Source organism: Mus caroli, unplaced genomic scaffold, assembly GCF_978045245.1.
Source record: "Mus caroli unplaced genomic scaffold, Mus_caroli_1 scaffold_1, whole genome shotgun sequence".
Lineage (NCBI taxonomy): Eukaryota > Metazoa > Chordata > Mammalia > Rodentia > Muridae > Mus > Mus caroli.
In genome coordinates this window covers 43,144,074-43,169,928 of record NW_028227256.1, presented here as the reverse complement: position 1 = coordinate 43,169,928, position 25,855 = coordinate 43,144,074, and the positions used below count along the sequence as shown (strand labels likewise).

Here is a 25,855-nt window from a genome sequence, read left to right as displayed (position 1 = left end):
GATGTCAGATATCCTGCATGTCATATATGCATATGTATATTATTATTACTCATAACAGTAGCAAAATTACAGTTATGAAGTAGAAACAAAATAATTTTATGGTAGGGGGTCACCACAGCCTGAAGAACTGTATTGAAGGGTCACAGCATTAGGAAGTTGAGAACCACTGGGCTATCTAAATATTGGGTAACAGCCAGCTAGGAAGATAGCTCAGCTGGTAAAGTCCTTTCCGTGTAAGCATTAGGACCTGAATTCTGTCCCTAGAACACACATTAAAACACCAATAAAGCAGTGCACTCCAGACTCCAGTGTTGGTTGGACAGAGACTGGAGGATCTCTGGGGTTTCCAGAGAGCCAGTAAAGTCAAACCCACAAACCTCAGCCAATCAGAAAATCTGTCTCTAAAAACAAGCTGGAGACATCTAAGGACAACATCACATGCACATGTGTGGGCATCTCAGCACACATGATTGCTTGCTTGTACATATGTGAATGTGTGTGCAAACACGCACACAGTAAAAATGGGTCTGCCCATGGCAGAAGCAATGGGAATTAAGATGAAAGGGACACAGAAGGCATCTCAATGAATGGTAGTCAGAAAATAGGTCTTAATAGATACAAAAAGCTTCAAAATTAGAAATCAAAACATGATGACTGGAAAGTCACAAATACATGGAGATAAGCTATACACAGACATAAACAGATAAAAATCACAAGACCAATTAGAAAATAATTTGAGTGAGTATAACATTATTATATATTAAACTGAGGAATAAACAAACGTCAATGAAGAGTGGGGGTTTTTAGTTCTAAGCATCTATATTAAAATACAAGCAAATTCCACTAGACATTTCAAAAAAAAAAAAAAAGAGCAAACTAAACTCAAGAGAAGAAGAGAGGAAACAGTAGAAACAAAATAAAGAACATAACAAGTCAACATGCCCGTGGTCGTGTGATGGAAGCAAGTCCTCATTTGAGGTTCCCTCTTCACAAGTGTCTTTAGTTTGTATCAAGTTGACAAAAACTAACCAGCACAGTGCTACACCATAGACAAGCCTTAAAAACATGCTGGCCACATACAGCTGAAATGTCATTTCCCAAATAGAAAAGTTAACAGAGACAAAACTAGAATCAGTGATCAGCAGGGTCTTGTGGGATGGAGAACAACGGGGCGGCCTACCAAGAGAGAAAATGTTGCTTTGGGGCAAAGAAAACCTTCTGGAACTTAGTGGTGATGACTGCCGAGCTGTATGAATACTATATAAGCCATAGCTCTACACCTATACAAAAGTGAATGTCATGGTAAGTAAATAATATCTCAAAAATAGTACTCTGCTATGATCAGTGTGGAGGGAATGAGAAACTGTAGATGAACAATAGGGATTTTTAAAAGCCACAGAGTTTAGAGTGCTCTGGCAATGGTCCAGACCAATAACAACAGACTTAGAAGAGAGTACGTAATTGTTATGGACATGATGTGATTTGAACATGAGTGGATATGCTCTGTATATGTTTGGCAAGGGCCTAGAGCTCAGAGGACAGATGTGATGCTGCAGTGGGTCAGACCAATGGAAATATGGAATTGATGTAGATGTAAAAATGAGAAAGCCTCAGGGAATCCCCCTTTTAGGAGACAATGAGGTGAAGAGAGTCAGAAAAACTGCAGAGGTATGAATGAAGAGCTAGAAAAGCAGAGGTGCAGAGAGATGCAGGTCTAGAAAGTGGGCAGAGCACAGCAGCTGCTGAGGGCCAAGGGCACCTGCAGGGCACAGTTCACTTCACTAGTTTGCCTGCTGTGAGCTGGTTTCTGCCTTTTAGAAATGATGAACACATCCTGGCTCACCAAATGGTGCTTCGAGTCAGTGTGAATGCACCAGGAGTGTGAACACACAATGATAACCAATCTACATTCTTATCAGAAAAGAAGTCAATGAAGTTTGAGCTCTACTCTATTCTATGCCACCATCTCATTCAAGTTTGAGGTGGGGTTTGTCCCCAGAACTACAGGCTGAGATAATCCATCCATTCCCTGTCCTGAAGATGTCATCATCTGCTCTGCACTGTTATACAGTTCCATTCTTTTTTTTTTTTTTTTTTTTTTTTTTGGTTTTTTCAAGACAGGGTTTCTCTGTATAGCCCTGGCTGTCCTGGAACTCACTTTGTAGACCAGGCTGGCCTCGAACTCAGAAATCCGCCTGCCTCTGCCTCCCGAGTGCTGGGATTAAAGGCGTGCGCCACCACGCCCGGCTACAGTTCCATTCTTTATCTGCTCTCTACTTTTAGTTTTCTATCAATGGTATATAACTTAATATATAATCAAATAAAAAGGTTAAATTTAAAGGGTAATATTATTTTAATTTATTGGAGAAAAAGATAAAGATATATTTAATCTTAAATAATCAACATACATTTCTACTTAACTTTTAGAAATCATGAGGTGGTCAAAACTTTTGTGTCTTTTGTTAATTTTAATTTGATCTAATTTTAATGTCCTATATTTAATAAATTAATGACCAAGCTAAAGACAATTGTCCTATGTGGGCCCTTGTAGTTGTCTTGCTCCTATGTAATTAATTGGCATATGTGTCTACTCCATTCTGAAGGACCAATCCAAGGAGACATTTAATTGTTTTTAATAGATCTAATAACACTGAGGTCACAAACTTTCTAAGCCATATGCATTCCCTTCTGGGTCATCCTCTAAATGTTTCTATGTTCCTCACCCAAAGCCATGAGAGAGCACAGCCTGTGCCTAGCATGTAGATGTCACACAAAGCCTGGTGGTGACTAGGGCATGATCATTTCTGCCTGGTGTCCACCAGCTCACAGTGCAGAGGCCATAGCAACACATTTATAAGAAGGCTACTGTTAGTGACAAGCATCTCAACTTCTTTCTACTCATTGCTGTCTGCAACATCTGGACACATTACAAACCAAGATAATTAGAGACAGAAATGTGTTTTAAAAACAAACAAACAAACGAAAAATCTGTTGAAGTGGATTTTCTAGAACTTGTTAAAATGAAACACTTCACCAATCACATCTCTAAACTTAAACATTCCTACTGAGAGTCCAAAACATTACGTTTTAAGTAGCGTCTCCTTGGCAGATTCCATGTGTTTAATGACAATGTTCTGAAATTCTGACAGCTCTAATGCATCCTGGCGGTTGTGAAACTCTTCTATGTCAACTAGACGTAATTTCCTAAAAGAGATAAAAATAAACAGCAATTTAAGATAAAGATTTTGTGGTGTTTATGATTTTGCTAAATTATCTGTTCCGAAAAAATACCATATTCCTAGATTTATCATCAAAATCTGTACTCTATAAAACTCAACTGTCAAGAACATGAGATTTTCTGTGGTGGTCAGCTTTCTGTTGTTGTGACACAATGCAAGACAAGGGCAGAAAGCTTTGTTTTGGTTCCTGATTTCCAAAGTTTCAGTTCATGATCTGTTACTTGGCTCTCTTGCTTCAGGGTCTGTGGTGAAGCAGAGCTTCATTGTGGAGTGATAATGATGACAAAGAAGTGTTCAGCTCATGGCAGCTGGGAGGAGGGAGGCCAAGGCAGATGGGAAAAAGGGAGAAAGGCAAAGAGCTTTTAAAAAGTGAAGGACCTGAGGACAAGATACAGTCTCTGAGGGCAGGCCTCCAGGATCCACTTTTCAGCTAAGACCCACCTCCTTAGTTCCTGAGTTTCCTTCCTTTCCCAACAGGCCTATGAATGGTGAGCTCACAAACTGATTAATCTACTGAGGCCAGAGCACTCTCCATCCACTCTCTCCCCCCAGCCTTACCTCTGAATACCGAAGAACTGAGAACAAGCCTGAAGCTGAAACATATGAGCCTCATAGGGGACCTTTCAGACCCAAACCATAACAGTGACTGAAATTTTAAAAGTAAGACATATATATACATATATATGTCTTGTGGAGCATCACTGCTAAGTGGAAGAGTATATTTGGTGAGAATTTAAACTGGACTTTCACAGAAAGGGTTAGAACTGAAAGGGTGATAAAGCTTGATGCATTCAGAGCTGGCTTCTTTTTTTTTTATTATTAGATATTTTCTTCATTTACATTTCAAATGTTATCCTGAAAGTCCCCTATACCCTCCCCCCACCCTGCTCCCCAACCCACCCACTCCTGCTTCTGGCCCTAGCATTCCCCTGTACTGGGGCATATAATCTTTGAAAGACCAAGGGCCACTCCTCCCAATGATAGCCAACTAGGCCATCTTCTGCTACATATACAACTAGAGACACAAGCTCTGGAGGTACTGGATAGTTCATATTGTTGTTCCTCCTATAGGGTTGCAGACCCCTTCAGCTTCTTGGGTACTTTCTTTAGCTCATCCATTGGGGGCCCTGTGTTCCATCCAATAGATGACTGTGAGCATCCACTTCTGTATTTTCCAAGCACTGGCATCACCTCACAAGAGACAGCTATAGCAAGGTCCTGTCAGCAAAATCTTGCTGGCATATGCTGGCTTCTAATACCAAGTATAAAACTTCTTCAAAAGGAAGCCCTGAGGAGCAGGGAGCATGGGAAGGGGAAGGTCTCTGCCAAGGAAGCCCCAAATCCTACACCTGTGTGAATTTCTAAAGACACAGGACTTGCTGAATCCCAGATAAGTCATGGGGATGCTTGTAAGATACTTTTGGGGGAAATAATACAACATATCTTTATTTATTTGTAAAACATTTGTTAAACTCTTACACTTTAAGATGTTGCAACAAATCACTCATTATAGAATGTGTCTGTGGGATGCATGTATATATGAGGGTGTCTTAGTTTGGGATTTACTGCTGTGAAGAAATGCCATGACCAAGAACTCTTATAAAGGACAACATTTAGTTGGGGCTGGCTTACAGGTTCAGTGGTTCAGAGTTTTACTCCATCATCAGCAAGGCAGGAGCAATGAAGCATGTACTCAGGCATGGTGTGGGAGGAGCTGAGAGTTCTACACCTTGATCTGAAGGCTGCTAGGAGAAGCCTGGCTTTTCTGCACTGAGCAGAGCTTCAAATCCCACCCCTGTGGTGATGCACTTCCTTCGACAAAGCCACACTTCCTGATAGTGCCATTCCCTGGGCTAAGCATATTCAATCCACCACAGGGGGCATCCACAGGCATATGGTTAAATGATCACAGAACAATGTAGAAAATGTCCTCAGCACTGCAACTGTTCAGTGTGTCACTTCTTTGGCTTGTGAGGAGGAAACAGGAAGGGTGATATCACAGCTCTCATAGGTGCAGGGATGCCCCAGGTTTTAGGGGGTCTAAAGGAAGGCTGTCTTTAAGAAATCTAAATTTTGCGTTACTTCTATAAAGTTTAAACCATGTCTCCATGTCAGCATATTGCTGGAGAGGAGTACTTCTGTGAGTTTGTAACAGGCCTCTGAGAGAGAGCATGTTAAGCTAGCATCCCCAGACCACATGGCAGGTCCTCTTCTGCTGAAGGGGCAAAGCTTGTTGCTCCAGGTGCACCAAGAAACCTTTATATCCACCTCTGCTAAGCCCTTTCTGTCCACAGCTGCTCGGGCCCCACTAGAAACTCCTGGGAGGCAGGTGACACTCTCCATCAGCTGTCAGGGAACTTCAGTGCAGGCTGTTAATTTGAGCAATGTTTATCACGTTTGTGAACTGTTCTGAGCACTGCAGCAACTAATGTTATGGGTCACTGAAAACAAGGAATGGACACTAAGTCCCCTAGCTAGGAGTATCCTTAAACCACCCACGGTGATTAGACAGAGAAGACATGTACGATGAGTTAGATGTAAAAGACAGTGTTCACTTATTATTCTATATGTTACATATTATTTATTAAAACCATATTTTCCTATTTGCATTATATTTTTAATTTATAATTAAAATAATAAAAGAAATAAACCAGATATGACCAAAAGTATATCTTTTTAAAATGAAGTTTAGTAAGAGGGCATAGATGATGGCTTAGTGGTTAAAAGCACCTATTATTGCACAAACCCAGGTCATCTCCTAGAACCAACACTGCAGGCTTACAGTCAACCCTAACTCCAGACCTGGGGAAATCCAATGACCTCCCCAGGCACCCAGCATACAGTATACACACATATAGTACACATATAGTATACACACATATAGTATACACACATACCTGTAGGCAAAGCACTCACAGACATTAAATAAATAAACCCAAGCTTTTCTTAGTTTCAAAAAGCCCAGAAATACTCACTTAAAAGTGCTATGCCACAGATCCAGCACAGCCAGCATCATAGGGTTCATTGCATTCAAGTGATCCCTAATGTAACTGCATGCAGATAGGAAAGACCTCCTCCATGGCTTTGGCAAGACTTCCATTCTGAAAAAAAAAAAAAAAAAGAAAGAAGGAAGGAAGGAAGAGAGAGAGAGAGAGAGAGAGAGAGAGAGAGAGAGAGAGAGAGAGAGAGAGAGAGAGAGAAACTGAGTTATCTTCCCTAAAAATCAAAAGCAGCATTAGATTGGGCATTTGGCTCAGTAGTAGAGTACTTGCCTAGATCACCCAAGGTACTGTGTCTAGTCCTAAACCCTACAAGAAGTACTTTTTATAATAGAGATATATTTTAAGTAATAATCATTTTTGTTCTAATATCATCTGTTAGAAATTACAGGGCTGGATGACCTAAAGTTGTACTACAGAACAATTGTGATAAAAAAAACTGCATGGTACTGGTATAGCAACAGACAAGTAGACCAATGGAATAGAATTGAAGATCCAGAAATGAACCCACACATATGGTCACTTGATCTTTGACAAGGGAGCTAAAACGATCCAGAGGAAAAAAAGACAGCATTTTCAACAAATGATGCTGGCACAACTGGCGGTTAACATGTAGAAGAATGCGAATTGATCCATTCCTATCTCCTTGTACTAAGGTCAAATCTAAGTGGATCAAGGAATTCCACATAAAACCAGAGACACTGAAACTTATAGAGGAGAAAGTGGGGAAAATCCTCGAAAACATGGGGACAGGAGAAAAATTCCTGAATAGAACAGCAATGGCTTGTGCCATAAGATCGAGAATCAACAAATAGGACCTCATGTATGGCAAAAGACACCAACAATAAGACAAAAAGACCACCAACAGATTGGGAAAGCATCTTTACCTATCCTAAATCAGATAGGGGACTAATATCCAATATATATATAAAGAACTCAAGAAGGGAGACTCCAGAAAATCAAATAACCCCATTAAAAAATGGGGCTCAGAGCTAAACAAAGAATTGTCACCTGAGGAATACCGAATGGCTGAGAAACACCTGAAAAAAATGTTCAGCATCCTTAATCATCAGGGAAATGCAAATCAAAACAACCCTGAGATTCCACCTCACACCAGTGAGAATGGCTAAGATCAAAAACTCAGGTGACAGCACATGCTGGCAAGGATGTAGAGAAAGAGGAACACTCCTCCATTGTTGGTGGGATTGCAAGCTTGTACAACCCACTCTGGAAATCAGTCTGGTGGTTCCTCAGAAAATTGGACATAGTACTACCGGAGGATCCATCAATACCTCTCCTGGGCATATATCCAGATGTTCCAACTGGTAAGAAGGACACATGCTCCACTATGTTCATAGCAGCCTTATTTATAATAGGTAGGAGCTGGAAAGAACCCAGATGTCCCTTAACAGAGGAATGGATACAGAAAATGTGGTACATTTACACAATGGAGTACTACTCAGCTATTAAAAAGAATGAATTTATGAAATTCCTAGGCAAATGGATGGACCTGGAGGACATCATCCTGAGTCAGGCACCTCAATCACAAAAGAACTCATATTATATGTACTCACTGATAAGTGGATATTAGCCCAGAAATTTAGAATTCCCAAGATACAAGATACAATCTGCAAAACACATCTCCAAACGCTGACACCATTGCATACACTAGCAAGATTTTACAGAAAGGACCCAGATATAGCTGTCTCTAGTGAGGCTATGCCGGGGCCTAGCAAACACAGAAGTGGATGCTCACAGTCAGCTATTGGATGGATCACAGGGTCCCCAATGGAGGAGCTAGAGAAAGTACCCAAGGAGCTAAAAGTGTCTGCAACCCTATAGGTAGAACAATAATATGAACTAATCAGTATCCCCTGGAGCTTGTGTCTCTAGCTGCATATGTATCAGAGAATGGCCTAGTTGGCCATCATTGGAAAGAGAGGTCCATTGGTCTTGCAAACTTTATATGCCTCAGAGAACAGGGGAACGGCAGGGCCAAGAAGTGGGAGTGGGTGGGTAGGGGAGTGGGGGGGAGGGTATGGGGGACTTTTGGGATAGCATTGGAAATGTAAATGAAGTAAATACCTAATAAAAAATTTTTAAAAAGAAAAGAAAATAAATTACAGGGCTGGAAAGATAGATCAGCCATTAAAGGCTAGGCTCACAACCAAAAATATAAGAAAATACAAAATATACCCCTACAGATATGTATCAGATATGCAGCTTGGTCTTCATGTAGGTCCCCCAACAACTGTAGCAGGGGCTGTCTCTGAATCTGTTGCCTGCCTATGGATCCCATTCCCCTAACTACTCTGCTTTGTCTGGCCTCAGTGGGAGAGAATGCACCTAGCACTGCAGAGATGTGCCTCAAGGGAGGAGATGGAGGGTGAGGCTGTGATCAGGATGAATGAAAAAAAGAGTAGTAGAAATTACAAAATATGTAATTATATTCTACAATATATACTCTGTGGTCAGCTTAACTTAATCTTGACAATAATCATGAAGTTTGTTTAACATATTTTAAAACAAGGCATTCTTGTCTCTAAATACTTTTGAATGTGTAAATAATGTACAATGATAAACTGCAAAAAATGGCAAGCTAGCTTTTCTAAATGGAGACTAGAGCTTCACTTCAGTTGCTGTGATATAATACTCTGACAAAAGGCAATGTAAGGGAAAGAGAAGTTTTCAGTTTACAATTCCAAATTGTAGCCCATTGTAGAAGGAAAGTCACAAAGGAAAAAGCTCAGAACAGCTATTGCATCATATACAGTCAAGAGCAAAGAGCTAATATATGCATGCTGATTAGTTCAGAGCCCAATGTAGAGAATGGTATCACCAACAATGGGCTAAGTTTTCTTCTATACATGAACAACCAAGACAATCCTCCACTGATAGGTTTATAATACAACCTGATATAGATAGTTCTTTATTAGAACTCTCATCCTGGTGATTCTAAATTGTCAAATTGACAGTTAAAGCCAAATCATTTACAAATCACGCAGTGCAAGTGTACACACACACACACACACACACACACACACACACAAAACCATTCTTATTTGAAAACATATTTTCAAATATATTTACATGTTTTCAAATATGTAAGATATCCTCTGTGGTATATCCTTACCATATTTGGACTTCTGAGATTTCTGGCTCCATGATCCTAGAAAAGCAACACATTTGGATTTTGACTTTCTCCTGAGCTGACTTTGAAGATGCTAGGCAGTGCACTGTGGGGTAGCCCACTGTGCAGCTGGCAAGATACCCATGAATGAATCTGTAGTACACTGTGTCACTAAGCTATGGTACTCCATGGTCAGGTATATCAAATGCACATTTGATTTACAGTATTTTCAAGCATCTGTATACTTGAATATGTCCACTTTGTGGCCATAATTTTATCATCAATTTTATTTAACACTTGACTTAGGTAGTCAAGACTTCTTCTTTTCCCTACATCTGGTTGTTGCATAAATATAACCACTAATATAATTTCCAAGTGTCCTAGATAGGCTCACTGGCAGCCCAAGTGCCACACATGATGACCCCATGTAACAAAGAGAAATCAGATTCCATTGTCCAGCTCCCTAACTGGCAGTTAGTGTTACCTCTGTAGCAGAAAGAAGATAGGACAGGAGACAGAAATGAGACAGGCAGTTTAATGGCTGTATTTTATTGTAGTCTTTGGCCTTAAACCTAAATAAATAAATAAATAAATAAATAAATAAATAAATAAATAAAGTCCATGGTTAGAGGCCAGAAATGCTAGAAACATGAGGCAGTGTGTGATCCTTCATCTGGTTCCTCAATGAGTTTATGACCACCTATTCAAATGGGAGAATACTACAGTGGCCTTGACAGGGCTCTGTAGTGACTGTTAGGTGGGGTCACTTCTCTGGGTGAGTATGCCAAGCTGACAACCAAGTTACAAAAGCATAAATGGGTCAATTCAGTTGTGTGTCAACACATTTTGATTAAGAAAAAACAACAAAACGAAACAAAACTCTTACATTCAAAGAAAATGAAACTTTTGCTGGACCTCAGTCAGAAATAATAAAGCACCTTAAGGTCACTTAAATTTAAGACTGCTATCCTACTGTGTGCTCAATCTATTTGTTTAAAATGCCTTTAAGTAAACAATGTAAAAACAAACCTTAGATTTCTTATGTAATTAACTTTTACAATCTAAATTAATAAATAGCTATAATCTTAAATCACATACTCTTCCGGGAGTAATGCACATGCTTGTTTATGCATTATGATGATAATTTAGTAAAAATAGGAGGATAAAGTAGCCTTACAAAGATTCCTGTAAATATCCCTTATTCTTTCTCCATGAGATGGTTTCTGTATTGTTTAATAAAAGAGAAGGGGAAAAGCCCTTTATTTGGGACACACACAGCAATGAGAGAGGCGGGTGGAGAGAGAGAGATTCACAAGACAACATTCAGGAAGCCCTTTATTAGAGACAAGCTCACAGGGATACACACAGAGACAAAGAGACAGGGACACTCAGAATCATAAGACAATATTCAGACAGACACAGTTTCACACTCATATAGCAGAAAGGCAGAACAACAACAACAACAGAAAAAAAAATACAAAGGAAGAGTAGAGTAGAGATTTCAAATCTGGGCTCCCTCTTGATTAAATGACACTAAGGAGAAATGTGTTTGTTTATTTCCTTAATCTGACATCAACATACTATGGGTGATCGAGTTCAGACTGAGCCACAACTTGACAGTCAATCACTCCACCAAAGAACCACTCCACAAGAAAGTGGAATTTCCTCTAGGAACACAGGCTCACCTTAAACCATACTAAAAAGAGGGGGAAAGTAATTAGCCCTTTGATGAGTAGAGTGGTTTGAAAATGCTTGGCCCAGGGAGTGGCACTATTAGGAAATATGGCCTTGTTGGACTAAGTGTAGCCCTTTTGGAGTAAGTGTGTCATTGTGGACACGGACGTTGAGACCTTTTTCCTAGCCTCCTAGAAAACAGTCTGCTCCTAGCTTTCTTTGGATGAATATGTAGAACTCTCAGGTTGTCCTTCACCATGCCTGTCTGGGCACTGCCATGCTTCCTACCATGATGATAACCTCTGAACCCATAAGCCAACCCCAATTAAAAGTTGCCTTTATAAGATATGCCTTGGTCATGATATCTCTTCACAGCAATGGCAATGCTGTGACATTGAGGTAGTATATTTTCTAAGACAATGAGGTAGTATATTTTCCTTTCCATAGTTTTCACCTCAGCAGAATCCCTAGAGCTGCCCTGACATTCTGCTGGATCTGCCTGTCTTTCCATGTGCTGCCTCAGGAACTCTGGCTTTCTCATTCTCTTCCTAATGCACCTCCATACCAAATTGAAGGACATCACACACACACACACACACACACACACACACACACACACACACACACGCATACGTGCGTGCATGCATGCGTGTATGTGTATAGAATAGATATATACACACACACATATACTTCTTTTTTTTTCATTTTCCTCCTCTATTGACAGTTACAGTTTGCCCATCCTAAGTTTTTTTCTCTTTCCATGGTATCAGCTCTCAGAACAGCAGACCTCAATTGAATAGAAGGAAATGTTTCTATCCCTTTCCCTGCTTCCATCTCTACTCCATAAGCAGCCCAGCCTCAGCATGATGACAGCTTGTCATGTTTAACTAGGAATTTTACCATATAAAGTTTGTGCTATTGTCGAGAAAATTAAAATTATTTTAATCTATGTTTTACTTTTCAAATATTTAAGAGCTGTATTCCTAAATTCTACTTTTTAAGGAAAATGTACAATAAGTGTTTTGTTTTACCATATGTTCTGAATCCATAAATAAATTGAAATATTCTATCGATATATTTAGTCTTTTTCAATGTTGCAGAAATATTTATTTTTTACAAGCTGTCACCAAATGTTCATGTTTCACTATCTGAAGCCTGATCTCCATGCTAAGGAACACAAGGCCATAGCAAATCATCTCCACAAGAGTTGTGTCTTGTGCATTTGTTAAGTAAGTTTTTGTTTGTTTGGCTTTTGGTGTTTTCCTGAGACAGGGTTTCTCTGTGTAGCCCCAACTTTCCTGGAACTTGCTCTGTAGACCAAGCTAGTCTTGAACTCACAGAGATCTGCCTGCCTCTGCCTCCTGAGTCCCATGACTAAAGGTGTATGCCACCACTGCCAGGCTCACAACATTTTTAATTTGGCTGTTTGGTTAGTTGGTATAGTTTTGATTTGAGACAGGGACTCTCAGATTCACTTATGAGAAAACTCTATATATACCATGTATAAGTGTGTGTGTATATACTTATATATATATATATATATTTCTGAGAAAAGTAATTCCTTTAAAATTAATCACTTAAACTGTGTTAGTTGTGTAATGAAGAGAAATTATGGATTTATGAAGAAATATATATTTAAATAAAATATAGTTAATATATTTATAAACATGTAATATAAAAACATATAAATCAAAACACATATATGAGAAATATATGCACATATGAGGACATGCAAACATGAGGGGATCTCTTTAAAATCTGGCAGTAGTTATATATCATTGGTCATACAGAGTGAATGCCATTAGGACACATGCTCACTTACTCAGCACGGTGAGGTGGGAGTTCAGTTATCTTGCCATCATCATCTTTTTTTCTGGGATCTTTTAAAACAAAGTCAACTAAGAAAAAAATTGAAAAGTTGGGATAAATAACCTTAAATTAATTACAGCATATTTCTGAGAAAAATAATTCTATTAAAATTAATCACTTAAACTGTGTTAGTTCTGTAATTAAAAGAAATTTGTACATTTATGAGACAATTTTGTGAGGAAAAAAAAAATCAGCCAAGTCTGTGTCTGTGTTCTCTTTCTTAACAATGTGTTCCTATTGCTTCATTTGGAAGTGATAACTGACTTTAATATTATAATTTCCTTTATAATTATTCCATCAAAAGCACTCTTGTTAAATTTTAGGTCAGCAAAAAGAGGAGAAATTCTTCCCTTGGAAAAGCACACATTGCCTTTTTGCATTTGAAACTACATAAGAGTGTCACACAGGCATTATAAAATCAGCAGAGCAAGCTCCCTCTGCTCCTGTCCGCTGTGTCTTCAATCACAAGCACCTCCATTTTCCTGCCTGTCTTTCAAGATGCACTTTCTACAATGCAAAAACGTGCTGCTGCCCCCTGCTTAAAATTCTTCAGACTGTCCTGTTACATTCAAATGCTTTAAAGACAGGCACTCAAGTCCTATTCAGATACTTTCTCTTTCTCCAAATGCACCTTAGGCTTTGGCCATCATAGTGGCTCACAAGTCTAGAACAGCCTTTGATTGCCATTGCTTGTGTCATTGCCTGGACTAAACATATTAGCTAGCAGACATTTCTCAAGTTTCAAGACTCCATTCAGGAGTTGGGAATGCTATACACTTGGATTCCAAGGACTAGGTAGGCAGAGGCCAGAGGTCCACAAGTTCAAAACTACACTAAGCTAGATAGCAAGTTAAGGTCAGTCTTGGCTACTTAGGGAGACCTTATTTCACTCCCACCTCCCATGATACAACTGCAGAGTAAGTTAAGAAGGTTCTAGAGTGCACCCTAAGTCAAATGAGCTTCTCTTCCTTTGGTCTCCTCTTCACTGTGTTTGGTGTTCTCTTTCATACTTTAACTGCCTTTTCTCTGGAAGGCTAAATGACTCAATGCATTCTGATTTCACCAGCCTTTAGTGGGGCATGCATCACGAATGCTCTAACACAACTATCACAACCAACTAGAAACCCTTTCTTAAAAGAACATATTCTAAGCCGGGCAGTGGTGGCACATGCCTTTAATCCCAGCATTTGGGAGGCAGAGGCAGACAGATTGCTGAGTTCAAGGTCAGCCTGGTCTACTGAGTGAATTCTAGGACAGCCAGAGATATACAGAGAAACCCTGTCTGGAAGAAAAAAAAGAAGGAGGAGGAGGAGAAGGAGGAGACAGAGGAGGAGGAGGAAGAGGAGGAGACAGAGACAAAGAAGAAGAAGAAGAAGAAGAAGAAGAAGAAGAAGAAGAAGAAGAAGAAGAAGAAGAAGAAGAAGAAGAAGAAGAAGAAGAAGAAAAGAAGAAGAAGAAGAAGAAGAAGAAGAAGAAGAAGAAGAAGAAGAAGAAGAAGAAGAAGAAGAAGAAGAAGAAGAAGAAGAAGAAGAAGAAGAAGAAGAAGAAGAAGTGAAGTAGTAGTAGTACATATTCTAAGTGGCTTCAGGGACTTTAGTCTAGATTGGGCCAGAAATGGCTGTTTTAAAAATTATTCTTGCTTCTGGTCTGCACATATACTGGCAACAGTTGTGAATCAGCACACCATGCCTCACCCCACAGCTCTGCCTACCTCCTAGGAGATCTGCTTTAACCTGGCACACCCAGGCCAGCCAGCACTAGAGACAACCAGATGGTGAAGGAAAGCACAAAAATATAATCAATCGAAGTCAATACAGCATGGCACCATCAAAAAACCCAGTTCTTCTATTTCAGCAAGCTCTGGATGTCTTAACACACCCGAAGAGCAGGGCTTGTGACCTTAAATCCCATCTCATGAAGGTGACAGAGGCCTTTAAGAAGGATATAGATAATTCCCTTAAAGTAATGCAGCAAAACACAATCAAACATGTAGAAGTCCTTAAAGAGGGAACAAAAAAGTCCCTTTAAGATGTTCAGGGAGGACAAGTCCCTTCCCGTTCCCCCCAGCACCAGGGTAGCTTGGGTATGGAGTCTGCTTACACCCACAAGCTACCCACAAGACCCTTCACAGGATCTTAAGACCTCTGGTGTGTGGAACACAGCTGCTGCTCCAATCCAATCGCAAGGGACCTGAGACTGCATTAATTAGGGAAGCAGAAAACCCAGCCTGATCAGGGGCACAGGTCCCTTCCAGTCCCCGCCAGCACTGGGATAGCTTGGGCACAGAGTCTGCTGACACCCGCAGGCTACCCACAAGACCCTCCACGGGCTCTTAAGACCTCTGTGTGTGGATCACAACTTCTACCAGGAGGCAGGTTCAAACACCAGATATCTGGGCACCTTCCCTGCAAGAGGAGAGCTACCTGCAGAGAGTACTCTGAACACTGAAACTCAGGAGAGAACTACTCTCCCAGGTCTGCTGATAGAGGCTAACATAAACACCTGAGGAACAAGATCTAACCAGAGACAACTACAAAAACTAACTCCAGAGAATACCAGATGGCGAAAGGCAAATGTAAGAATCTTACTAACAGAAACCAAGACCACTCACCATCATCAGAACGCAGCACTCCCACCCCACGCAGTCCTGGGCACCCCAAAACACCCGAAAAGCTAGACCCGGATTTAAAAGCATATCTCATGATGATGGTAGAGGACATCAAGAAGGACTTTAATAAATCACTTAAAGAAATACACTACTAAACAGGTAGAAGACCTTAAAGAGGAAGCACAAAAATCCCCTAAAGAATTGCAAGAAAACACAACCAAACAGGTGATGGAATTGAATAAAACCATCCAAGACCTAAAAAGGGAAGTAGACACTATAAAGAAGAGCCTGGACAGATGTTATACAGACACTAAGAGAACACAAATGGCAGCCCAGGCTACTATACCCAGCCAAACTCTCCATTACCATAGATGGAGAAACCAAAGTATTCCACGACAAAACCAAATTCACACATTATCTTTCCACGAATCCAGCCCTTCAAAGGATAATAACAGAAAAAAACCAATACAAGGACAGAAACCACGCCTTAGAAAAAGCAACAAAGTAATCCCTCAACAAACCAAAAAGAAGACAGCCACAAGAACAGAATGCCAACTCTAAAAACAAAAATAATACGAAGCAACAATTACTTTTACTTAATATCTCTTAATATCAATGGACTCAATTCCCCAATAAAAAGACATAGACTAACAGACTGGCTACACAAACAAGACCCAACATTCTGCTGCTTACAGGACACCCATCTCAGGGAAAAAGACAGACACTACCTCAGAGTGAAGGGCTGGAAAACAATTCTCCAAACAAATGGTCTGAAGAAACAAGCTGGAGTAACCATTCTAATATCGAATAAAATCGAATTCCAACCCAAAGTTATCAAAAAAGACAAGGAGGGACAATTCATACTCATCAAACGTAAAATCATCCAAGAGGAACTCTCAATTCTGAATATCTATGCTCCAAATGCAAGGGCAGCCACATTCATTAAAGACACTTTAGTAAAGCTCAAAGCACACATTGCACCTCACACAATAATAGTGGGCGACTTCAACACACCACTTTCATCAATGGACAGATCGTGGAAACAGAAACTAAACAGGGACACAGTGAAACTAATGGAAGCTATGAAACAAATGGACTTAACAGATATCTACAGAACATTTTATCCTAAAACAAAAGGATATACCTTCTTCTCAGCACCTCACGGTACCTTCTCCAAAACTGACCATATAATTGGTCACAAAACAGGCCTCAACAGATACAAAAATATTGAAATCGTCCCATACATTCTATAAGACCACCATGGACTAAGGCTGATCTTCAATAACAACGTAAATAATGGAAAGCCAACATTCACGTGGAAACTGAACAACACTCTTCTCAATGATACCTTGGTCAAGGAAGGAATAAAGAAAGAAATTAAGGACTATTTGGAGTTTAATGAAAATGAAGCCACAACATACCCAAACTTATGGGACACTATGAAAGCATTTCTAAGAGGGAAACTCATAGCTCTGAGTGCCTCCAAAAAGAAACTAAGAGAGCACACACTAGCAGCTTGACAACACACCTAAAAGCTCTAGAACAAAAGGAAGCAAATTCACCCAAGAGAAGTAGAGGGCAGGAAATAAACTCAGGGGTGAAATCAACCAAGTGGAAACAAGAAGAACTATTCAAAGAATCAACCAAACTAGGAACTGGTACTTGGAGAAAATCAACAAGGTAGATAAACCCTTAGCCAGACTCACTAGAGGGCACAAGGAAAGCATCCTAATTAACAAAATCAGAAATGAAAAGGGAGACATAACAACAGATCCTGAAGAAATCCAAAACACCATCAGATCCTTCTACAAAAGGCTATACTCAACAAAACTGGAAAACCTGGATGAAATGGACAAATTTCTAGACAGATCCTTAAATGAGGATCAAGTTAACGATCTAAACAGTCCCATATCCCCTAAAGAAAGAGAAGCAGTCATTAATAGTCTCCCAACCAAAAAAAGCCCAGGACCAAATGGGTTTAGTGCAGAGTTCTATCAGACCTTCAAAGAAGATCTAATTCCAGTTCTTCACAAACTATTCCACAAAATAGAAACAGAAGGTACTCTACCCAACTCATTCTATGAAGCCACAATTACTCTGATACCTAAACTACAAAAAGTTCCAACAAAATAGAGAACTTCAGACCAATCTCCCTTATGAATATCGATGCAAAAATCCTCAATAAAGTTCTCGCTAACTGAATCCAAGAACACATCAAAACAATCATCCATCCTGACCAAGTAGGTTTCATCCCAGGGATGCAGGGATGGTTCAATATACGGAAATCCATCAATGTAATCCATTATATAAACAAACTCAAAGACAAAAACCACATGATCATCTCATTAGATGCTGAAAAAGCATTTGACAAGATCCAACACCCATTCATGATAAAAGTCTTGGAAAGATCAGGAATTCAAGGCCCATCCCTAACCATGATAAAAGCAATCTACAGCAAACCAGTAGCCAACATCAAAGTAAATGGTGAGAAGCTGGAAGCAATCCCACTAAAATCAGGGACTAGACAAGGCTGCCCACTTTCTCCCTACCTATTCAACATTGTACTTGAAGTCCTAGCCAGAGCAATTTGACAACAAAAAGACATCAAGGGGATACAAATTGGAAAAGATGAAGTCAAAATATCACATTTTGCAGATGATATGATAGTATATATAAGTGACCCTAAAAATTCTACCAGAGAACTCCTAAACCTGATAAACAGCTTCGGTGAAGTAGCTGGATATAAAATTAACTCAAACAAGTCAATGGCCTTTCTCTACACTAAGAATAAACAGGCTGAGAAAGAAATTAGGGAAACAACACCCTTCTCAATAGTCACAAATAATACAAAATACCTTGGTGTGACTCTAACTAAGGAAGTAAAGATCTGTATGATAAGAACTTCAAGTCTCTGAAGAAAGAAATTAAAGAAGATCTCAGAAGATGGAAATATCTCCCATACTCATGGATTGGCAGGATCAACATTGTAAAAATGGCTATCTTGCCAAAAGCAATTTACAGATTCAATGCAATCCCCATCAAAATTCCAACTCAATTCTTCAACAAATTAGAAAGGGCAATCTGCAAATTCATCTGGAATAAGAAAAATCCTAGGATAGCAAAAACTCTTCTCAAGGATAAAAGAACCTCTGGTGGATTCACCATGCCTGACCTAAAGCTTTACTACAGAGCAATTGTGATAAAAACGGCATGGTACTGGTATAACGACAGAAGAGTAGACCAATGGAATAGAATTGAAGACCCAGAAATGAACCCACATACATATGGTGACTTGATCTTCGACAAGGGAGCTAAAACCATCCAGTGGAAAAAAGACAGCATTTTCAACAAATGGTGCTGGCACAACTGGTGGTAATCATGTAGAAGAATGTGAATTGATCAGTTCCTATCTCCTTGTACTAAGGTCAAATCTAAGTGGATCAAGGAACTCCACATAAAACCAGAGACACTGAAATTTATAGAGGAGAAAGTGGGGAAAAGCCTTGAAGATATTGGCACAGGGGGAAAATTCCTGAATAGAAGAGCAATGGCTTGTGCTGTAAGATTGAGAATTGACAAATGGGACCTCTTGAAACTGCAAAGCTTCTGTAAGTCAAAAGACACCGTCAATAAGACAAAAAGACCACCATCATATTGGGAAAGCATCTTTACCTATCCAAAATCAGATAGGGGACTAATATCCAATATATATATATAAAGAACTCAAGAAGGGAGACTCCAGAAAATCAAATAACCCCATTAAAAAATAGGGCTCAGAGCTAAACAAAGAATTCTCACCTGAGGAATACCGAATGGCTGATAAACACCTGAAAAAATGTTCAGCATCCTTAATCATCATGGAAATGCAAATCAAAACAACCCTGAGATTCCATCTCATACCAGTCAGAATGGCTAAGATCAAAAACTCAGGTGACAGCACATGCTGGCAAGGATGTGGAGAAAGAGGAACACTCCTCCATTGTTGGTGGGATTGCAAGCTTGTACAACCACTCTGGAAATCAGTCTGGCAGATTCCCAGAAAATTGGACATTGTACTACCGGAGGATACCGCAATACCTCTCCTGGGCATATATCCAGAAGATATTCCAACTAGTAAGAAAGAATCATGCTCCACTATGTTCATAGCAGCCTTATTTATAATAGCCAGAAGCTGGAAAGAACCCAGATGCCCCTCAACAGAGGAATGGATACAAAAAATGTGGTACATTTACACAATGGAGTACTACTCAGCTATTAAAAAGAATGAATTTATGAAATTCCTAGGCAAATGGATGGACCTGGAGGGCATCATCCTGAGTGAGGTAACCCAATCACAAAAGAACTCACATGATTTGTACTCACTGATAAGTGGATATTAGCCCAGAAACTTAGAATATCCAAGATATAAGTTACAATTTGCAAAACACATGAAACTCAAGAAGAACAAAGACTAAAGTGTGGACACTTTGCCCCTTCTTAGAATTGGGAACAAAACACCCATGGAAGGAGTTACAGACACAAAGTTTGGAGCTGAGACAAAAGGATGGACCATCTAGAGACTGCCATATCCAGGGATCCATCCCATAATCTGCCTCCAAACACTGACACCATTGCATACACTAGCAAGATTTTGCTGTAAGGACCCTGATATAGCTGTCTCTTGTGAGACTACACCAGGGCCTAGCAAACACATAAGTGGACTCTCACAGTCAGCTATTGGATGGATCACAGTGCCCCCAATGGAGGAGCTAGAGAAAATACCCAAGGAGCTAAAGGGATTTGCAACCCTATAGGTGGAACAACATTATGAACTAACCAGTACTCCGGAGCTCTTGACTCCACCTGCATATGTATCAAAAGAAGGCCTAGTCGGCCATCAATGTAAAGAGAGGCCCATTGGACTTGCAAACTTTATATGCCGCAGTACAGGGGAATGCCAGGACCAAAAAGTGGGAGTGGGTGGGTAGGGAGTGGGGCGGAGGGTATGGGGGACTTTTGGGATAGCATTGGAAATGTAAATGAGGAAAATACCTAATTTTTAAAAAAGGAGAAAAAAAGAAGTTCGGAGGGGGGGAATAATCAAACAGAAAAAGGAAATGAATAAAGTGGTCTAAGAACTAAAATTGAAATAGAAGCAGTGAAGGAAACACAAACAGAGGCAAACCTGGAGATGGAAAACCTAGGAAAGAGAACAGGAACTATAGAGATACAATCATTACTAACAGAGTAAAGAGAGATAGAAGGGAAATTTTCAGCTGTAGAAGAAACAATAGAAGGAATGGACACATCAATCAAAAAAAATGCCAACTGTAAAAATTTCCTAACTCAAAAACATCTAGGAAATTTGGGTCAATATAAAAAGACCAAACCTAAGAATAAAAGGAATAGAAAATGATAAAGAGTCCCAGTTTAAAGGTCTAGAAAACAATCTCGACAAAAATCATAGAGAAAAACTTCCCAAACCTAAAGAAAGAGTTAGCTATAAACATACAAGAAACTTACAAAACACCATAAAGATTGGACTGAAAAGGAAAATCTTACCACCATACAATGCTCAAAATACTAAATGCACAGAACAAATTAAGAATATTTAAAGCTACAAGGGAAAAACCAAGTAACATGTAAAGGCAGATGAAGGGGAAGGTCATTTCATACTCATCAAAGGAAAAATCCACCAAGATAACATCTCCATTATGAAGACCTATGGCCCAAATGCAAAGGCACCCATATTCGTAAAAGAAACATTATTAAAGTGCAAATCACACATGGAATCCCATACAATAATGGTGAGAGACTTCAACTCCCTAGTTTGACCAATAGACAGGTCATTAAAACAGAAATTGAACAATAGAACAATGAAACTAACATGTTGTAAACCAAATGAATTTAATAGATATCTACAGAATCTTTCACATAATGAATAAAATAATATATGTTCTTATCAGCACCTCACAGAACCTTCTCCAAAACTAACCACATAATCAGGCACAAGCCTCAAAAGGTACAAGAAGATTGAAATAACCCACTGTATTCTATCAGATAATCACAGATTAGTGATGGACTTAAACAACAAAAACCACAGAAAGCACACATACTTATGGAAACTGAACAATTCTTTACTCAATGATCACTTGGACAGATAAGAAATAAAGAAGGAAATTGAAGTCCTTCTATAATTCAGTGAAAATGAAGGCACAACATTCCCAGACTTCCAGTAAATGATGAAAGTACTGCTAAGAGGAAAATCCATACCACTAAGTGACTTCATTAAGAAGTTGGAGAGAGCTCATACAAGCAACTTAACAGCACACAAGAAAGCTCTAGGACAAAAAGAAGCAAAGCCACTCAAGAGTAGAGGGCAGGAAATAGCCAAACTCAGGGCTGAAATCAATCCAATTAGAAACAAAGAGAACAATACAAAGAATCAACAAAACTAAGAGCTGGTTTTTGAGAAAACCAATAGAATAGACAAACCCTTAGCTAAACTAACTAAAAGTTACAGGGACAGTATCCAAATTAACAAAATCAGAAAAGACAGATAAAAACAGAAACTGAGGAAATTCACAAAATCATTACTTCACAAACCTATACTCAGCAAATGTGGAAAATCTTAAAGAAATGAATGGTTTCCTAGACAGATACCACATACCAAAGTTAAATCAAGATCAGGTAAACCATTTAAACAGTCCCATAACTCCTAAGGAAATGGATACAGTCATTAAGAACTTTCCAACCAAAACACCCCAAGTCAGATGGTTTTAGTGCAGAATTCTACCAGACGTTCAAAGAAGAGCTAATTCCAATACGCCTCAAACTATTCTACAAAAAGGAAACAGAAGGAAAACTACCTAATTCATTCTATGGGGCCAAAATTATCCTGATACCTAAGCCACACAAAGACTCAACAAAGAAAGAGAACTTCAGACCAATTTCATCTATGAATATTGATGCAAAACTACTCAATACTCAATAAAACTCTCACAAACACATTGAAAAAAATTTTCACTACAATCAAGTAGGCTTCATTCCAGGGATAAAGGGATGGTTCAATTTATGAAAATTCATCAACATAATCCACTACATAAACAAACTGAAAGAAGACAGATCACATCATCATTTCATTAGATATTTAAAAAGCTTTTGATAAAATTCAACAGCTCTTCATGTTAAAAGTCTTGGAGAGATCAGGAATTCAAGTTTCATGAATAAATATATAAAGCAAGCCAATAGTCAACAGTAAATTAAATGGAGAGAAACTTGAATAAACCTCATTAAAAATCAGGAACAAGCCAAGGCTGCCCTCTGTAGCAGAGGATGTCCTAGTCGGCCATCAATGGGAGGAGAGGCCCTTGGTTTTGTGAAGATTATATGCCCCAGTACAGGGGAATGCCAGAGCAAGAAAGTGGGAGTGGGTGGGTTGGGGAGCAAGGTGGGGGGAAGGGTATAGGGGACTTTTGGTATAGCACTTGAAATGTAAATGAAGAAAATACCTAATAAAAATTTTTTTGAAAAAAACAAAAAGACAGAGCTGACCATTCTCTTCCTATCTATTTAATGTACACTTGAAGTTCTAGCTAAAGCAAAAAGACAACAAAAGGAGATCAAGGGGATACAAACTGAAAAGGAAGAAGGAAGGTATCACGATTCTTGGATTAGATGATAGTATATATACATAAGCAATCCCCAAAATTCTACCAGAGAACTATAGCTGATAAACAACTTGAGCAAAGTGCCCTTCTTTATACAAATGATAAATGGGCAGAGAAAGCAATTGGGGAAACAAAACCCTTCACAGTAGTCACAAATAACATAAAATATCTTGGTGCAACTCTAACCAAGTAAGTAAAAGATCTGTATGACAAGAACTTCAAGTCTCTGAAGAAAGATATTGAAGAAGGTATCAGAAGTTAGAAAGATCTCCCATGCTGATGGATCCAGTAGGATTAACATTGTGACAATGTCTATCTACAGATTCAGTGCAATCCACATCAATATTCCAACACAATTTTTTACAAACATTCAAAGAGCAATTCTCAATGCAATCCCCACCAAATTCCAACACAATTTTTTACAGACCTTGACAGAGAAATTTTCAATTTCATATGGAAAAACAGAAAATGCAGGATAGCCAAAACAATCCTGAAAAATAAAAGCACTTCTGGAAGAATCACTATCCCAAACCTCAAGCTATACTACAGAGCAATAATGATTGTTTTTAAAGGCATGGTATTGGTAAAGAAACAGACAGGTTGGTCAGTAGAATAGAATCAAAGACCTGGATGTCTGCATGTAGAAGAATGCAAATATATCCATATTTATCACACTGCACAAAACTCAAGTCCAAGTGGATCAAGGACATCAACATAAAACAGGATGCATTGAATCTAATAGAAGAGAAAGTGGGATATTGTCTTGAACACTTAGCTACACGAGACAATTTCTTGAACAAAACAATAATGGCTCAGGCTCTATGACCAATAATTGATGAATGGGACCTCATGAAACTGAAAAGCTCCTTTAAGGCAAAGGACACTATTAACAGAACAAAACAGCAACCTACAGATAGGGGAAAGATCTTCACTAACCCTATATCTGATAGAGGGCTAATAACCAAATATATAAAGAACTCAAGAAGTTAAACTCTAACAAAACTAATAACCCAATTAAGAAATGAGGTACAGAGCTAAACAAAGAATTCTCAGCAGAGGAATCTCAAATGCCCAAGAAGCACTTAAAGAAATGCTAAATACCCATAGTCATTAGGGAAATTGGAAATCAAAACAACCCTGAGATTCCACCTTACACCAATCAAAATGGCTAAGATCAAAAACTCAAGGGACAGCCCATGCTGTGGAGAAGGAGGAACACTACTCCATTGTTGGTGGGATTTCAAATTTGTACAGCCACTCTGGAAATCAATCTGGTAGTTTCTCAGAAAATTGGAAAGAGTTCTACCTGAAGACCCAAATACACTTCTAGGCATATATCCGAAAGATGCCACACTGTACCCCAAGGACATGTGCTCCATCCACTATGTTTATAGCAGCTTTATTCATAATAGCCAGAAACTAAAAACAACCCACATGTCCCTCAACCAAAGAGTGATTACAGAAAATGTGGCTCATTTGCACAATGGGATACTATTCAGCAATTAAAAGCAAGGATATCATGAATTTTACAGGCAAATGGATGGAACTAGAAAATATCATCCTGAATAAGGCAACCAAAACCTGAAAGAACATACACTGTCCTGATAAGTGGAAATTAGCCATAAAGTACAGAATACCCATGATACAGCCCATAGTGAGGATGCTTGAATCGCACTTAGAAGGGGAAATGAAATGAAATGAAATGAAATGAAATGAAATGAAATGAAATGAAATAGTCATAGGCAGAGGGAAGGAGGGAACAAGTCAGGGGTGGGGAGGAAAATGGGGAAGCAGAATAAGGTGTGGTGAGGGACAAGAAAGAGGCCCAGAGTGCCAGGACAATGGAAATCTGCAGCTGGGTGGTGGGGTCCAGAATCTGAAGGAAGTCCCAGAGACCTAGGGTAGGGTAGACTTCAGGAGTCAATGCAGGTGACCTTATCCAAGATGCCTAACAGTGGTAGACATGAAAGGTGAAGAGGCCACCTCTTGTAGCTTGGGAGGACCCCACTGGAGGGATAAGGACACTAACCTACCCACAAAACTTTCAACCCAAAAATTTGTCCTGTCTAAAAACAATGCAGGGATGGATCAGAGACTGAAGGAAAAGCCAACCAAAAACCAGCCCAGATCAAAACCCATCCCATAGGCAAGCACTAATCCCTGATATTGATGATACTCTGTTATGCTTGCAGACAGGAGCTTAGCCTAACTGTCCTCTGAGAGGACCCAGCAGAAGAAGACTGAAACACATGCAGATACCCACAGTAAAACACTGAACAGAGGTCAGGGACACTTGTGGAAGAGTTGGGGAAGGACTGGAGGCCCTAAAGGGAAAGGGAGCCCAACAGGAAGACCAACAGAGTCAACTAACTTGCACCTCTAGGAGCTCTCAGAGAATACCAGCAACCAAAGAGCACACACAGGCTTGGAATGAGGCCCCCAGCACATATGTAGCAGACATGAAGCTCAGGCTCAGTCTCCACAGCTGCCTTGTATGGTCTCAGTGGAAGAGAATATGCCTAATCTGGCAGAGACAGAGACAGAGATGTGCCAGGGTGGAAGGAGTACACGGGGGGATTGGGGGACACCCTCTCAGAGGAGAAGGGGGCATGGAAGCAGGAATCTGAGAAGGAAGGAACAGGGGGAAGAGCAGTGTTTGGGATGTAAATAAACAAATAAATATTCTT

The 25,855-nt window shown here is 39.5% G+C and overlaps 1 protein-coding gene across 1 annotated transcript in view; it reads right to left on the bottom strand.

The window, feature by feature from the left end:
- Positions 1 to 25,855, bottom strand: part of LOC110287785 (dynein axonemal heavy chain 7) — a 280,721-nt gene that overhangs the window by 233,899 nt on the left and 20,967 nt on the right. Inside the window, exons 8-10 of the mRNA XM_085832216.1 lie at positions 12,865 to 12,940; positions 6,215 to 6,340; positions 3,085 to 3,204 (exon numbers count right to left, since the gene is read on the bottom strand). Coding sequence (XP_085688342.1) covers positions 3,085 to 3,204; positions 6,215 to 6,340; positions 12,865 to 12,940 — 322 coding nt within the window. The remainder of the gene's footprint in view (positions 1 to 3,084; positions 3,205 to 6,214; positions 6,341 to 12,864; positions 12,941 to 25,855) is intronic.